Source organism: Myotis yumanensis, unplaced genomic scaffold, assembly GCF_028538775.1.
Source record: "Myotis yumanensis isolate MYYU_CA2020_CCGP unplaced genomic scaffold, mMyoYum1.0.hap1 SCAF_6, whole genome shotgun sequence".
Lineage (NCBI taxonomy): Eukaryota > Metazoa > Chordata > Mammalia > Chiroptera > Vespertilionidae > Myotis > Myotis yumanensis.
The window spans coordinates 91,531,092-91,549,236 of NW_027223757.1; the positions used below are offsets into that span (position 1 = coordinate 91,531,092).

General features: G+C 44.3%; 1 protein-coding gene across 4 annotated transcripts in view; it reads left to right on the plus strand.

The window, feature by feature from the left end:
- FKBP5 (FKBP prolyl isomerase 5) overlaps positions 1-13,146 on the plus strand; it is a 111,264-nt gene extending 98,118 nt beyond the window's left edge. For all 4 annotated transcript variants that reach the window (XM_070418708.1, XM_070418706.1, XM_070418707.1 and 1 more), the window contains 4 exons: positions 1,131-1,214; positions 7,049-7,234; positions 9,922-10,161; positions 10,795-13,146. In XM_070418708.1, the coding sequence (XP_070274809.1) occupies positions 1,131-1,214; positions 7,049-7,234; positions 9,922-10,161; positions 10,795-10,899 (615 nt within the window). In that variant the 3' untranslated portion in view covers positions 10,900-13,146. The remainder of the gene's footprint in view (positions 1-1,130; positions 1,215-7,048; positions 7,235-9,921; positions 10,162-10,794) is intronic.
- The last annotated feature ends 4,999 nt before the right edge of the window (positions 13,147-18,145 follow it).

The window sequence follows — 18,145 nt, forward strand, 5'->3', positions numbered from 1 at the left end:
CCCTTCCCACCGGGGCCCTCCTTTGCCCACAGTGAGCTGGGTCTGTCATTGCCCAGGTGTATCCATGAACCTGCTTTATTTGAAACCATGTGAAGAAGGGGTGTGCTGTGCAGGCAACACGATTTGATGTTCTGCCTCGTATTAAGGACATTTAGTACTCCATAAAGACTGAACCTAATAGAAAAACGCAAAGGACCCTGATTTCTAGATTTTAAATGATAGAGCTAATTTGTTGGGAAGCAACAAGGGGTTGCCAGAAAGACAAGTAATTTTCATTATTTACTTTGGAGGGGTGGGAGTGGAACACCAGAAATACATCACCAAGTGTCTTGAAAGAGAGAGAATTTTACAGGTACCCACTTAAGCTTATAATTCCTACACAGCAAGTGGCTCTGACATAGCCTTGTTTTCCCTGAAGGACCCCAGATTGTTCTGTGGACTCTGATCCTCCTAAATCCAGTTGTTCATAATGGAAGTGCAGTTGTCTCTGGATTCGTACCTTTAATTAGGGAGAATAATGACATATAATACAAATGAGCAAGATGATCATTAAATCGTTTATCTATGGCTTTGAAATTAGTTTTTACATCAGCTTTACCCTCCCAATTATGTTTTGCTTGAAATTCCCCAAGGACACATCTGCAGGTGGATACAGTGTGGAAGCTTTATATATCTGGTTGCGTTAGAGTGGAAAAGACAACTACATGGCCTGGATTTAAAAAATTCTCACGAATATACAACTGTGACTTGCCTGCAATAGTGTTCCCATTTTAGAGTTGAAAACCAAGGCCTGAGAGAAACAGCTCCAAGTCATAATGGCAACTGAGTGGTGCCATTTATGGGAGGGAAATCGGGACCCTAGCTTCCGTTGTGTGGCCTCATCTCACGCCTCTCCAGACGCGCTCTGCCGCAGTCTCCTCCTGGCAGCGGGGTCCCGCGCAGCTGTCATTGGAAAGCCAGTTCTAGCCTGGCAGTGACTAGATCTCACTTTGGTGGTGGCAGAGTTTTAAAAGACAGTGTGTTTGAGGTGTGGGTGGCCTCTACAAGGAGCTACTGCTTGTTCTATGGGCATCAGCTGATGCCTTTTCCTTCTCTGTTCACCTAACCATTGTCACATATTTACGTAACAGGCCAAAGAATCCTGGGAGATGGATACCAAAGAAAAATTGGAGCAGGCTGCCATCGTCAAGGAGAAGGGAACTGTGTACTTCAAGGTATGTGAGTTTCTGTCTCAGAGAACTCACTCAGAGGTTAATGAACTGTGCTGGCATTCCCTGCTCTGAATTTTATCAACACCCCTCTAGATAAGAGTAAGCCTGAATTTTTACAGATCTATCGTTTACAGTATGAAAAAATAGTGAGAAAGAATGAATTAAGGTGACAAAAGAATACAAATGCCTCTTTTTTTTTCTTAAATCCTCACCAAGGATATACTTATTAATTTTTAGAGAGAGAGAAACACCAGTGTGAGAGAGAAACATCTGTCGGTTGCCTCTTGTTTGTACCCTAGCCGGGGACTGAACCCACAACCTAGGTATGTGTCTTGACGGGAATTGAACCCACAACCTTTTGGTGTATAGGACAATGCTCCTACCAACTGAGCCACGTGGCCAGGGCACAGATACCCCTTTTTCATGGTCTACTCTGGATTGTAACCCTCCCTGAAGAAAGACCAGAGTGGCTTGCCCAGCCACCACTACTGGATCACTCACTGCAGACGTGAGGCATCTTGCTTTAGTTCATAGTTGGCACTCAATGAGTGTCTGTGGGATGAAACAAAGAAAGAATAAAATAATTGTTAGCTGTAATGGAATTCATAAGGGTAAGTTTCACATCATTTTCCTTTCCACTGTCTTGGTGACAAAAGGAAAGAGAACAGGCACAGATTTCAAAAGAAACTAATTGAGCCCTGGTTGGTTTGGCTGAGTGGATAGAGTGCCAGCCTGCAGACTGAAGGGTTCGATTCCTGTCAAGGGCACATGCCTGGGTTGCGGGCTCAATCCCCTGTAGGGGGCGTACAGGAAACAGCCAATCAATGATTCTCTCATCATTGATGTTTTTATCTCTCCCTTTCCCTTTCTCTCTGAAATCAATAAAAATATATTTTTTTAAAGAAACTGATAGGAGATGATTCATTTCTTCTGATGGCCATACACCTACTTTTGTGAATGATCTTTGTCATTGATTGCTTCTCGAAAACCATTTCTTGTAACACCTAGGAAGATGTGATTTCCTCAGTTAGATCTTAAACCCCCCGATTGAAGACAAAAAAGAAACAACACTCTGTTCAGTTCTAATCAGTGGACCTCAGTGCTTCCCATGGACCTGCTCTGTATCCGCAAAGGGCTTAGTGAGCAGTTAGAGAAGAAGGGCAGTGTTGTTAGGCTTCCTTCTTTCTTTTTTTCTTGCCACTGCAATCCAAGAACAAAAATCAGATGCTGTTTTCAACAGTCTACAGCAGCGATGCACAACTGTGATTCAGCAAATCCTTGTGGAGCATTGCTTCTAAGATACGTTGTTGGTTGACAGCCTTGTCTGGAGGGAGTGGAGGCGACGTGCACTCACATGAAACGCCTGGAGAATTATGTGAGCCTGCGTAAGCAGAGTGAATGCAGCCCAGGAGCAGCATGCATGGCTATTGTTTTCCAAACTTGGATAGGAAACCCATTACTAGATCATGAAATCAGTATTGTGGAAATGTATATTGCATTATGTACTAAGGATAAATGTTTTATAAATCTTTTGTTTACTTGTGTATGAATGGGTAGTGGATCATAATTTAAGACTTTTTTAAGACTTATTTTTTACTATGGGTTTTGGTTAAATAAAGTTGAAACATGTTGGCTTACATAATACATAATTATTTATATTTACTTTTAACACTTACTATATATACTGTATGGATCACCAGAAAACAGTGATGAAATTAGCTCTGAATTGGAAACTGGGCTTTATGATCCCAAATGATTTAAAGTCATTTAAATTCTAAAGAGGTTATTTTTTCAGTTGAGGGAGTTAGATTAGATGATCCCCAAGTTTCTTCCAGCCCTAAAATCCTATAAATTTTTAAACTCTCAAGAGCAAGTTTGATTTTTTAATTCAATTATGTATACTGGATACTTCTAAACTATTCATTCCAAGTGTGCTTTTTATAAACCCAAATACACAGTACACTAGAATAAAAAGAAAATTTTCTGTAAAAATCCCTTTAGACCACAGGTCCTGGATGGTGTTTCCTATATACCTGGAGTCCATTAAAGTCCTTAAATGTATTTTTTTATATTTCCCAAACTTCTAAATAGAACATTAATAGTTGGGGCAGGGGGTTGAGGCTCTTGGCATTTAACTAGAATCATATCAACTCAATGTAGCAAAACAGCTCGACGATTCAGAAACTATTGGTTGCTGATGGCTCATAACTTTGGGGAACATTACTGATAATGAAGTAATGCTGCAAAGCCACAGGCCATGTGGCTGTGTCCCGAATATATATACAGAGAGATGCCAGAATCTGTGATCAGTAGCAAAAAGCATTGCTTAGGTGTCTATACAGTTACTGAACTTGGTTGCTTCTTAGCACCACAACTGCAGTAGTGATTTGTGTGTTTCATAATATTATGAACCCTCTTAAAATTACTGATCTTTGAATAAAATCTGGATCAGCAGTCACACATATGGAACATATTATTTTTAACATGCAATTTGACAGACGAAATCTTTCAAAACACTAGGCTATTGGGGGAAAATTAATGAAAGGTTCAAAACCACTGACCTAAGCCTTTCTCCCAGAATGTCTCTGAACATTTTGTACTTCTGAACACTTCCCCAGAGGCACCTTCCTAATTAGAGGTAAAAGATCCCCGCGGTGAGCCTGCTTTTAGCTCTAAGGCCTCAAACCGGTCAGTGGGTCGTTTCCTGTCCACATTCCCTTTTCAGAGTTCAGGGCAGGTTTCAGCCCTCCACCCTGCCCTCCTGGGCCTCGTCTTTCCGGGGACTTTCCGGGGACTGACTTGGAGCGTTGTGCACATGCAGGCAGAGACGTCCAAACTGGGTGACAGCAGAGATGGTGACATAAAAATGTGCATTTCATGCCATCAGGACATTGGAGCACCAGTTCCATTGATCTGCGATTTGGTTTACACTGTAGTGCGTAAATCTCTCTTTTTAGGAGGGTTGGATTTTGGTTAGCTAAATAGGAATGATTTTGCTGTGTAGATTGTACATTCCTCCTATCAGCCTCTGAGCACTGAAGGGAAGAAAGGTAGGAGAGGACTCTTCACGTGGCTCTAAACATAATTAAGCCTCGGTAACAATGTGACATCAGGCCAGGCGCTGTGCACCTGAGGGAAACAGAAATGGTTTTCATTTCCTCCCTCTTGCTGGCAGCAATCTGCAGGACAAAGCCTTCACTAGCACACGTGCTTAGTGTTTCTCTCTTCTGACCATGCGGTGGCGAGAAGGCTGAGGACCCAGCAGTGACATGGGGCGCCCCCTTGTGCTCTGTGGGGAAAAGGCATTTCCAAAGCAAGCTAGTTAAGGATCATCTTTCAACCACGGAACCCTTTTCAGACAAACAGGCTTTACTATGTTTTGACCACCCTTCCTGAACCAAGAAACCAGTGCTATGATTTAGAAACAAGCCATTTATGAGTCAACCCTGCTTTTTTCTCCTCCTACATTTTTTAAAAATTGATTTTAAGAGGGAGGAGGCTGGGAGACTGACAAACATCTATGTGAGAGAGAAACATTGATCAGTTGCCTCCCAGAGGCACCCCAAACAGAAATAAAACCCGCAACCTGGGTATGTGCCCTGCCTGGGAATTGAACCTGCCACCTTTTGGTGCAAGGGACGATGCTCCAACCAACCGAGCCACACCGGCCAGGGCTCCTTCTACATTCTTTTACTCCAGGATCACTCAGCCTTAACACTATTGATATTTGGGGCCAAATGATTCTGTGTTAGTGGGAGACTGCCGTGGCATTGTAAGTTCTTTAGCAGCATTCCTTGCCTCTACCCACTAGATGCCGCTAGTACGTGACGACTACAGGACATCTCCAGACATTGCCAAATGTCCCGGAGGCCACAGTCACCCCAGTAAAGAACTCCTGTTAGCACATCAGGAGCAGAAGTACCACAAAACAAATTACCTGTGCTGTGCTCGTTAGAAGTGATCTCAATAAAATTATGTATTATTGTGATATATATGAAAGAGCTTTCAAGAAATTAAAATGCTCTTTCAATGTAAAGGAACTACTATGAAGTCTATTACTTGTTTTTCTTTTTAGAAACTGTAGACTTCTACCATTCTGATTATTCCAAACCCACCGAAGTTATAAGATCTGGTCTTTGTCCTCCCTGGCTCTCCTTTTCTTTTCCTATAACAATATATGAGGAGGTAATTAGAACTTAATAGGTGCATTAGTGAAGGAGGAAAGAGGAAGAAGAAACTAGGCATATGGGGAAATGTCCTTACCTGATCTAAATGAAATGACACCCTTCATTTCTACCCACCTCCACATTGCCCCCAATGATAGAAGATCTTTGGATTCCATAATTATATTCCTTGACCTTAATATTAGTCAGCAAACCTTCATTAAGGGCCTGTTTGTGCTAAACCCTCAATACTCCAAAAGGGTTGGAACATGCTTCCTGTCCTCAAAGAGCTCCCGGTCCAACAGGAGAGGGTGACAGAGAGAAAACGCCAACCCTGACACTGGGGAGGGCTGCTTCACCTGGTGCCCAAAAAGGCGCACCTAACTAACTATGTCTTAGTTACCTCGGCTGCCACAGTGAAACGCCCGAGACTGGACTTGAACAATAGGAATTCCTTCCTCACAGTTCTGGAGATGGCAGTCCAAGGCCAGGGTGCCAGCAGGGTCTTGGGTCGCAGAAGGCATCCTTCTTGCTATGTCCTCACGTGACTTTCCCTAGCTGCTGTGGGTGGGGAGAGAGGGAGCAGGGAACTAATTCTATCTGGTGGACACCCCCTACAAGGCTCCCCTCAACCTGATTGCCTCCCAAAGGTCCCATCTCCAAAAACAGTACATTGGGGGCAGGGCTTCAGTGTATGAATTGGGAGGGGTTCAGTTCAGTCCATAGGAAGTACAATATGATTTCCTCAAGAATTTCAGCATTTACTCTGAAAGGGCCTGGTTTCATATTCTTCCAACCTGAATCACAAATTTCTGAGGTGGAGACGAAACAGACTAACTTTAGTAGCCTCCTTCAGAAACCTCAGGCCTTCAGCACTGCCTTTGTCAAGTGGAACGGGGAGCTCTCTGTTGCCCCTTTCCTAAGCTCCCTCTGAAGAGGGGTGCTCAGTGGGGTGCAGTTTTGGCCTCGTTCAGACCCAGACTCCACTTGGCAGAGGGCTTCCTTCCAGGTGAGCTCATTTCTTAAGCCAACCCCTTGAGGTCCTTTGTAGCAGGGACGTTCTTGTAGACCTCTGTGATTTCTCTCCCAGTGAGTGAGGGTGGAGTGCATGCAGAAAGTTTGCCGGCCCTGGTGTAGGTCACTAGATTTGCCAGGATGTATTTCCTGCACAGTGTTGACACCCAGGAGCCCGGGAAAAGGCATTTCCCCTTCAGTAACCTAGTGACAGGGTCTGGAACTGCGCACCAGCCTTTTGGAAAGTGGATGGATGGATGATGGATGGATGGATAGATGGATGGATGGATGGATGGATGGATAGACAGATGATAGATAGATAGATAGATAGATAGATAGATAGATAGATATCAGCAGCACAGAATGCAACCCCAGTGCCTTGCTGCCTCCTCGCTGAGAGCACTGCCCCCTTGGAACAGGACAAGGTAAGTGCGGGGCAGCCTCTGTCCTGACCAGCTCACTGGTCACTAGACTTCAGAGAGAATGGAAAGTGCCTGGCTAGCCACCCCTGAGAACAGAAACAAATCATGAAATCCCAGGGTTCGTATGAGGAGGTTTCCATTTAGAGGGTTTGGTATTCCCAGAGAGGCCTGGGCTTACACTTCTCCTCTGCTCCTCTAGAGCCTGTGTAAAGAGTAATGCCCAGCTCTTCTCTCCTAGGGAGGCAAATACCTGCAGGCTGTCATTCAGTATGGGAAGATAGTGTCCTGGCTCGAGATGGAATACGGCCTGTCTGAAAAGGAATCGAAAGCTTCCGAGTCGTTCCTGCTCGCTGCCTTCCTGAACCTGGCCATGTGCTACCTGAAGCTCAGAGAATACACCAAAGCTGTGGAGTGCTGCGATAAGGTAGTGTCTGCGGGACCGGACTGCAGAGGCCACACCCCTCTCCAGCCTCACCCCTGGTCTGCCTTCGCTGCTGCTCGCCAAGGGTTGAGGGTTTTTCATTTGGCTTTATTTTTTTCGTTTGGGATTTTTTTCTCAGTATGAACTGGGAAATTCAGACAGGTTTTGATTAAAGACTTTTCTGATGCCTAGACTATCTATATATATAAAAGCCTAAGCGACTGAACGCCCAGTCGCTAAGACACACACCAACCACCAGGGGGCAGATGCTCAATGCAGGCGCTGTCCCCTGGTGATCAGTATGCTCCCACACCAAACCAACCTCCCAGTGTCCTTCCCCCCACCCCCGCCCATGGCCCTGATTGGTGCAGTCCCTCTCCCAGGCCAGCTGGCCCCAGTTGACCCCAATTAGGAGCAGCTGGCCAACCCACCGCGGTCCCTCCCCCCGGCCAGCCAACCTCCCTCGGCTCCTTTACCCCCACTGCTGGCCAACCTCCCACTGCCTCAATTGGCCGCATCACCAGCCAGGCCAAGGGACCCCACCTGTGCATGAATTCATGCACCAGGCCTCTAGTTTATAATAATGCATTATGAATAAAAGTTTCGATAAGAAACAATTTTATCCATGACCTTCCTTAAATTAATACCACTTGGTATCAGATTATAACTTGGTATCATATAATTCCTCAGGTTCAATTTAATAAGAACAGATGTGACTTAAGCTTTTCGGGACTTTAATAAAACTGCTCATACTGAGGATATATAAGGAAGTCACTGTTATCATCATATTTATTCCTTAATTAGGAATACATATAAATAGTTTGAAAGACCCACCAAGCACCAGGAGCCCTCTCCCTTTTACATTTGTGTTATTAATACTGTTCCTGGGCTGTGAACCCAGGTGTTCGTGAAGTTGTCTGTCGGAAGCATGATTCTGGTGTTGTTATGCACATGTCTGTGATGCTGACTGTTAGGTCAGGTATCTGGTCTCAGAGCCAACAGTGTGTGTTATGCTATGGGTAAAAGCTAACAATCAATTGTATCTGAAAGATAAACAGGGATAAGATAAACAAGCAACGATTTCATATATTCTCTGTAAGATTATTTTTGAATTTTAAGATCTTGAGTTTTTGTGGATTAATATGTTCCTATCATGTTTTACTCAATTTTTGCCTAAAAAAAATGTTACTGTTAATTACATTTTAAGCTTTTTCTTCTTTATTTTTTATTATAGTAATATAAAGTTATTCAAGTTCAAAAATTACAAAACATACAAGAAAGTAAAAGTTCATTTATAAGATTCCAGTTGACCATCTCTCCCAAAATCACTCATTGATCTCACACATATTCCTTCTGTTTTTTCCATACAGTGTAGAGTAACATATATGTATAAGTCCTTTTAAAAATTAGAATGTGTAGATTTAGGCACATAATTTTATAAAACAAGGACATTTTTCTGCATATGATCGATCTATCATATAACTCTCCTCAGTCTTTTAAATATCTACTGAGGATCCATTGCACGCATCTGTGGTTTATCTCACCATCCCTTTGGTAGATATCCAGGTTGTGATGTTACAGATTATGTGGTGTCTCTCTTTGCATACTTGTGGGATTGTTTCTATAGGATAAATTCCTAGAAGTGGAAATACTGGGTCAAAAGACAATAATTTTAATACAGTAACATTTTAAATTTAAATATATATTATTATTGAAGCTTATCAGTAGTTTTTTCCTCAACTGACAAATTTTTTTTATTTCTTATTGCACATTATTTTCATTGTTTTACTTCTGTGATTGCCTGTTCACCACCTCCGACTGCATTATTGGTCTGTTTTCGGTTGATTGAGACCATCTATACATTATGACTCTGAACGCTTTGTCTGGCAGTGGGGACACTAGGACCCCATTCTCCCTACTTGTCTTTTAACTTGAGATGGCATCTTTTTCCATAAAGAAAGTTTTAATGTTGGCGGAATCAAATCTGTCTTTTCCTTCTGGTTAGAAGTCTTCCCCACCCTAAGAGTATAAAAATAACCCCATTCAGTACTTGTAATACCTACTCCAACTAGGTTTACTTTTTAAAAAAAATAATTTTAAAAATCTATTATTTTTATTGGGCAGTGCATGTAAATATACTTGATTTAGAACTTATTTTTGTGTTTATGATGTGAGGGAAGAATTAAGTCTTATTTTCTACATGGATAGCTACTGCTTTGACCCCATTTTTTTTGTCAAGTTAACCCTTTCCTTACTGATTTACATAGTCTGTCTTGCTTTGTTCTGCTCCACTGACCTGTTTGTTCACGGACTACTAACCAAACTGTTTTAATGTCAGTAGTTGGTAGTATATCTTTTTCCCAGGTAAGGCAATTCTCCTCTTATTATTTTTGTCTATCCAAAATTTTCTCAGCTATTCTTGGTCATTTACTCCTTTCAATTGAACTGTAAAACGAACTTCTCAAGATCCCCCTTCCAAATCCTTTGGGGTCTTTAGAGAAATTGTATTAAACACAGGAATTGGTTTGGGTAATTAGTTGTGTTTTGATCAGTAGTATGTAATAACCTTGAGCACATCTTTTCAATACACTTTTTCTAATTCCCTGGCTAGAGAGCTTTAGTAAGTTATTTAAATACTGAGTTTCTTTCCAAGTCCCACAAGTTACACTCATTCTTTCTGAAACATACAGGCCCTGGGACTAGACAGTGCCAATGAGAAGGGCTTGTACCGGAGGGGTGAAGCCCAGCTGCTCATGAACGAGTTCGAGTCAGCCAAGGGCGACTTCGAGAAGGTGCTGGCAGTCAACCCCCAGAACAAGGCCGCGCGGCTGCAGATCTCCATGTGCCAGAAAAAGGCGAAGGAGCACAACGAGCGGGACCGCAGAATCTACGCCAACATGTTCGCCAAGTTTGCGGAGCAGGATGCCAAGGTGTGTGCGGGGCGCGCTGGCCGTCGGGGAGATCGGAACTGACCTTCCCCTTTGATTTATAGTCTCGGGACAGCTCCACACCCAGGCACAGCCCAGGGAAACAGGTTCTGAGCTGAGAGGCTGGGCTGGTCCAGAGGGAGCGTGGGGCTGCTCTGCTCACCAGGGCCCGTAGTAGAGGCACTGGTCTGTCCATGCAGGAGCTGAGGCAAAGCAACTGCCTAGACATGTACTAAAGCTTTTATTCTTTTTAAGAAAACCAAGCACATCAGGTTTTTTCCAGGTAATACCTCCATGTTGAGACCTCTGTTTGCCAGGAAATGGGCTGTGGTGGGGCTGCCCACCGCATGCCCTCTACTTGGAGGCTCGGGAGCCAGCCTGGCACGGGGTGAGAGAGGCCTGCTCCCCGGCTGCAGGCTGCGTTCTGCTCCTGAGCTCACCCTCCCCTCTAGCTTGCCACGGGGACCTGATTATCAAACAGTGGAAAGCTGGTCATTTTAACTGAAGACAAGTAACCGCTCCCACTCCGTGGGTAGCTGGGAAGCCTGAGTAGTCCTGTGCTGCCCTCTCCCGTTAGAGCAGACAGATGGTCTGCGGGCCAGGAGCTAACTGAGCATTCCACTCTTTCTTCCTCAGGAAGAGGCCAGTAAAGCAACGGGCAAGACTTTAGGAGGGGTCACCAATGAAAAAGAAACAGGAAGTCAAGCAGTGGAAGAAGAGAGAGCCAGGGGCCATGTATGACACCAGGCAAAGGAGGGAAGAGCCTCTGAACTCGGCCCTCCTCCACGGGCTTTCCCCAACTCAGGACTCAGCAGTGTTCAATGTCAAGTTCATCATAGTCTCTGTGATTCTGGAAGCAACAGGAAAAACCAGTAGCTTCCCCCAGACCACACCCTGCTGCTGCCCAGTGCTCTCACCAAGGGGTGGCAGGGACCACTCCGGGGGGACAACAGACGGCTGCCGGCCTGGAGACAGCCAACAGCGGAAGTCCAGCTCATTTCAGTTGATGTCAACTTTCACTGCCCAATTCAGGGTCCCTTGAGATAATCCTAACAATTTGGGGCTATTAGGTTTTACATTTAATTGAATTTTAATAGCAATTCAGAAACCTGAAAATAAATGCTTAATGAATTTCTCCTTTCTTACAGTTGGATGAGGGAAAGGAGGATGAAGTTGTTGTTTTTAAATAACTGAAGTGCTGCGAATGCAACTGTTGTGTTTTTAACCAACAGAACCCACAGTAGAAGGGTCGGTGCCCCACAGGCCCACAGCCACGTCACAGACTGGAAAGCCAGGACCTCGAGGCCTCAGGGCCACTTGCTTGCTGTCGTAGCCCAGCCCCTGTGAGCGGCCACCTGTGGCAGTGGGCTTCTCCCGCGCCCAGCCCGCCCTCAGCAGGAACCCTGCCACTCCCAACTCTCCCGCAGGGACCGCGGCAGAGGGCTTCTTCACGGTCTCTCTCTGTTTGGAATGTAGTTCTGAGAGGCTGAAATGTGAAAAGAGCAATCAGAACTGCGCTTGTTTTCCTTCCTCTATTCCTTTTAGGGAATAACTGAGCGCAGTGCTGCCTGCCGGCACCGCCACTGTGCAGCACCTGATTCCATGCTGTCCGCTCTGAGGGACGTAGACTGTTCTCACAATACCTCTGACTGGAGGGGATGTATCACATATCCTCTTAGGATCCATGCAGCTTTCTTTGTTGTCTTTTTAAATTTACTGGCTCATAAACATTTGTATACTGGTTTATGAACTTACTTACACTCCTTTCTCATGTAAAACAAACAAAAGCCTTGACTTTTTACTATTAAGTAGCTGAATTTTTTTTCAATCCTCACTTGAGGGTATGTCTTTATTGATATTTTTTTTAAGAGAGAGAGAAACATCCATCAGTTGCCTCCCAGACATGCATGGACCAGGAATTGATCGAACCCACCACCTTTCGATGCAGGGGACGACGCTCAACCAACTGAGCCACACTGGCCAGGGCAGTAGGTGGATTTTCAAAAACAAACTCTGCGGTTGAAAAAAAATAAGTAGTTGTTCTTCTACATTAGGGTTTTCCTTGCAGGTTGCCTCACAGTGGCTTTTTTTTTCCTTTTCTGAGAGCTTCTTTATTCTGGTGTGAGTTGTGAAAAAAACTTCCCATGCAGGTACATCTAGCTTACAATTTCCGATACTTGGACATTGCGGTAGGACAAGTCTTAAATCTGGCCATGTAGTTGAAGGTTAGTCCTTATGGATAAACAAGATTGACACTGGCCTTCTATTCTCACCGCCTAGGAAACACTCTTCGGAATGCATTTGGCAACCCAAGGGAACATTCGCTTCACCCTGCAACATTTCTCTCAAACCCCAAAGAACACTGCAATTATATTTCAGATTAGTTTTAATTTTTATGGTGGTTTTAACAAAACAGTTTTATTATTAGGTTAGGACCCATGTTAAATCTAAATATAAAGTCACTTCCTTTTAATACCTGTTTTCTTCTCCATGGAACAAATGGAATTAAATTGTGTTTCTCTGTTGTTGGTAACAAAAATCCTTTTAAATGCTCACTTATACTTTTTTCATTTTCCATAAGATACTTCTTTTTAAAGCCCCAAATCTTACCTAGGAAATATGAAAAGCAAAAGTTGATTTTGCTTATTTGCCTCTTAACTTTAGCATTTATAGCTCTGTTGACTAGAGCATGACTCCAGTGAGCCCACGATTGAGATTTGACCTAAAAAGGCCAGTTAGCAAACATAAAAGTGTCCAAAATGAGATTAGCCCAGCGACTGTCCCAAGTGTGTATGTGCCTCCCGGGGGAACAGGCAAGAGTGTGGATTTGAGCAAACAAGCAGAAGGGGCCATCACCACTCGAGAAAAAGAAATGTGTCAAATCCAGTAATCTCAAACAGGTGGTCTAGAAACCGGCAGATGTCTTTGAACCGTCTTTTAGACTGCATATGGAGTGGGGATGAATTAAAAACAAAATTTTAAAAACCATTCAGATGCACATTTCGTGTGTTCCTTAAATGCAAAGTGTGATTTCACATTGTTCTTGGTGTTGCTTGAATAGTCTTCAGGAAGGGTTGTTTGGGCTGGAAAGGACAGTGGGCCGCATTGACATGAGACAGAAACCTGGCAGGGCAGTGCTGTCCTGCTCCTTGCTGTGTGCACAGCTCAAAACCAGCATTGGGCTAATGGCGGTGAGGATGCATCTTTGTTCAAATGACCCAAATAACCAGAAAAACAAGAGGGTTTTGTTTTTTCATGACCCAGGGGGATTCCACCATTTTAAGTGGTTGTAAATTAGGTTCAATTTGGGCAATGAAGAAATTTAATTTGCCCTTTAATAAATACAAGAAATAGAAGCAAGCCTGTGCCAGGTGATGCTCTGTGTTTAAGCACATTTCTAGTTAAGCAGCATATTCCATCGGATACTCATGCTTACATACTCTGGAGGCTTTAGGAGATGACGCCACAGGTTGTGAGTCATTCACATGCTACAAAGGGAAGGTGGCGTGGGGCTGGGGCAGTGGCCCACCTTTTTCCAGGGGTCCCATCAAGGTGTACAGACGGGTCGGTGCAGGCTCCAGGCACCTTATGTTCTCTCAGTTCCTTGTGACATCTCTGGAGTTGAGTTACATTCCTCCCCATTGGCTGCTAAGTTATTTAGCAATGAGATCATCCTCTTTGCATATTTTTCCTAAGCAGATAATGATTTCGATAGGGATCTTGAGATGAGCCAGAGAAGGAGTCCTGGCGGAAATTTGTGATCCTGGCTAATTCGAGGCAGCCTGCACCTGATCTAAAGCCTGAGGCGTATCAGTGAAGAGCTTTGTTCATACCTATTTGGTCGTTCCAGCAACACTGAACCCCTCTTAGCATGGCACATTAGAATGTATGGGAGACTGTCACCAACACTGGTGAGAAATACATGGAATTTTAGTTTAGTCACAACCCCAAACTCATAATTCCTCCACCTAGCTGTATGCTATTCCCATCGATTGGCTGCTTATGTGTTTGAATAGCAATGACCTAAAAGGACATTCTCTAATGGCTTGAAGACGTTTCGGGGGACTCTTGGTGCGTCCTTTCAGATTTGTCACATCATGTCTGACATTTCTTTTGGAGGTGGGAAGAGGATATAGAGAAGGCATAATAATTTTGATGATGCTATATTCATGCTATTTTGATGATGCTATGTAAGTGCACATAATTCATGTGTGACCTTAATAATACATCACTGAATGTAACTCCCAAGAAGCATCCTTCTGGTGCTAACTGCTACCCATAGATGGACAGTCGGAGCAGAGTCCCTAATGCAGGCTTCCCCGAGGACCGGAGGTCAGGAACAGGGAGACCCTGTGGCAAAGTGGCCGTCCCATGGTTATCCAGGTCACCTGATGCCCTTAACTCCAAAATAGGTTGTTTTCTAGTCTGAAGCAGGAGTTTCTTGGCATATGGAATGAGATGTTGGTAGTCCCTTAAAATCCCTAAGCATTTGGTGGAACTGAAATGGCAGAGCCATAGGCCTCACATTCTACTGTGGAGTGAAAATGAAGGCTCTCTTACCCTTGGAGACAGCATGGAGGGACCTGGAGAGAGCTATGCTAAGTGAAATAAGCCAGTCAGAGAAAGACAAGTATCACATGATCTCATGAATCTAATGAACAAAATAAACTGATGAACTAAATAGATCCAGAGACATAGAAGCATGGGAAGACTGTGGAATCTCAGAGGGAAGGCAGGAGTTGGGGGAAGAGATTAACCAAAGAATTAGTATGTATATATGTATAACCGCTGGGCACAGACAATAGTGTGGTGAAGGCTTGGAGGGGAGAGGTGGGGACGGGTCCAGTGGAGGGAGTCAATGGCGGGGGAGGCGACATCTGTAATACTTTTAATAATAAAGACAAAAATAAAATTGAAAGACATAGACTGGACTGAAAGGATGGAAAAAATATTCTATGCAAATAGGAAGCTGGTGTAGCAGTACTCATATTGGATAAAATAGACTTTAAAACAAAGAATGCAAAAAAATGACATTACATAACTATAAAGGGATCAATAAGAATATAACAATGGTAAATATTTACAACAACCAAATAGTAGCAGGTAATTACATAAAGGGAGAAAATCACAATAAACACCCTATTTACATCCATAGGTAAATCATCCAAACAAAATTAAGGAAATAATGGCCTTAAATGTCACATTAGGTCAGACCAATTTAATAGATATTGATAGAACATTTCATCTAAAAACTGCAGAATAAACAAGTACACGTGGGACATTCTCCAGGATAAATTACATATTAGGCCACAAAACAAGCCTCAATAAATTCAAGAAGATTTAAATCATATCAAGCATCTTTACTGACTACAATGGTATGAAACTAGAAATCAACTATAGGGAGAAAAGTTGGGGAAAAATACAAATACATGGAGACTAAACAACATGCTACTAAATAACCAGTGGATCAAAGAGGAAGTATAACAAAATCAAAAACTTCCTTAAGACAAATGAAAACAAAAACAGAACTTTTCAAAATTTATGAGATGCAACAAAAGCAGTTTTAAAAGGAAAGTTCATAGTTATATAGGTCTACCTCAAGAAACAAAATAATAATATAGCCCTAGCCTGTTTGGTTCAGTGGATAGAGTGTCAGCCTGCAGACTGAAGGGTTCCAGGTTCGAGTCCATCAAGGGCACATGCCCAGGTTATGGACTTGATCCCATTGTGGGGCATGCAGGAGGCAGCCAATCAATGATTCTCTCTCATCATTGATGTTTCTATCTCTCCCTCTCCTTTCCTCTCTGAAATCAATAAAATATATATTTTTAAAAATTGATATAAAGTATCTAACTTTACAGCCTGGCCGGTGTGGCACAGTTGGCACATAGTCCTATGCATCAAGAGGTAGCTGGATTGATTCCTGGTCAGGGCACATGCATGGGTTGTGGGCTCAATCCCCCAATAGGGCCATGCAAGAAGCAGTCAACCAATGTTTCTATCTCCCTCTCCGTCCCCCTTCCTCTCTCTCTCAAATTAACAAAAACATTTTTAAATAAAAATCTAACTTTACACTTAAATAAACTAGAGCTCAGATCAGCAGGGACAAGCTCACCCTCCCACTGTGCAGCTCAGGGCAGTGTCACTGTGACAATGAGCAGAGGGGAGAGGCAGGGAAATAAGAGAAGGAAACAGGCCTCCCCCTCTGGCCCCAGAGTGTGGTTCTCTTCCTATCCCCGCCCCTGGTCAACTCCCCTTTCTTGCAACAGCATCCACCCCGGCGGCCTGGGAACGCGCCTCGGAGGCCCTCCTCCCCTCAGTGCCCTTGTTCCTCAGGAAGGTCTCTCCCCCTCGTCCCGGGTCTCTGTCTTCACCGTTAGTGGACAATAGGTGTGTTATTCCTCCGATTTGGGGAACAAAACGGATTCTTATTTATTTAATTTTTATGTAAATATATTTTTATTGGTTACGGAGATGAAGGGAGAGGGAGAGAGATAGAAACATCCATGATGAGAGAGAATCACTGACTGGCTGCCTCCTGCACGCCCCACACAGGGGATCGAGCCTACAACCTGGGCATGTGCCCTGACTGGTAATCAAACCTCACCTCCTAGTTCATAGATCGGTGCACAACCCCTGAGCAATGCCAGTTGGCTGATTCTCATTTAAATAGTCTTCCATTGTCCGTTAGGTGTGTGACCTTCACCCTCAACTATACAATCTCTTGAGTCTTAGTTTCCTCTCATGCAGCATGTCGTCAAGAACCCAACTCCTTAGAGCAGTGGTTCTCAACCTGTGAGTCGCCAACCTGTGGGTCGAGACCCCTTTCGAACAACCCTTTCACAGGGGTCGCCTAAGACCATCGGAAAACACATATATAATTACTATTGTTTTTGTGATTCATCACTATGCTTTAATTATGTTCCATTTGTAACAATGAAAATACATCCTGCATATCAGATATTTACATTACGATTCATAACAGTAGCAACATTACAGTTATGAAGTAGCAATGAAAATAATTTTATGGTTGGGGGTCCCCACAACATGAGGAACTGTATTAAAGGGTCGCAGCATTAGGAAGGTTGAGAACCACTGCCTTAGAGGGTTGTGGGGTCGGTGCTGTGGGACCTGGAGGGAGCCATCCTGGTTTACTTCCACACCTGACTAAGCCTGTAAGGGGAGCCATGAGCGGTGTTGTTCAGAACTCCGCAAGAATCAGATGATCGTTATACCAACATACAAATCCCTGTGTGGTCTGGATACTGAGAAAGGTTATGCGCACTATTTCTGAAACATGTGGCCATCCTCATGCCCAAAAAGGGAAGTGGAAGCTCCCCAGATGGAGAGGGAAGCAGAATAGACAACCACTGCGAAAGCTGAGTGGCTACTGTGCCTGGGTACAGCCAGAAGTCATCAGTGTGGAGTTTCCCACCTCTGTGTGGACAGGAGAGGGACCCCGGGGGGCCACACACAGGGAGGGGATCTGGACTCAAGATGAAAGTTGGAAGCCCCCTTCACATGCTTTGGGTATGGGCACTGGGGTCTCTCTGTCCATGGCCCCAGCCCATGGTCAGCAATGAGCTACATGCCCCCTGTGTGTGTGTGAAATGGATCCAGTCCATTCTAGCCGGGAATGGGCGTCTGTCCAGGTGTGGGTGTGAGGCTCACCTTTGGCGTGGGCCCTGCTGGGCACATCACAGTCAGATGCTAACTTAGGGAGAGAGGACATTCTCCACCTCTTTGCATCCTGAACATCAGGACAGCCCTGGAGGGGACTCTCTGTGGAAAAGCAGGTGTGTGGGAGGGGAGTGTCCAATAGGAATGGACATGAAAGGGAAACCCCAGGGGGTGAGAGGAGGGAAGGGCTTGCCTCCCATGCACCCACCTCTTCCTCCCCGCCCCGCCCCGTCTGCTGTCCTTCCTTCCCCTCCCGTGCAGGATGGGAGCACATGGCTGTGCCGGCCCAGCTCTCCCTGACACAGCT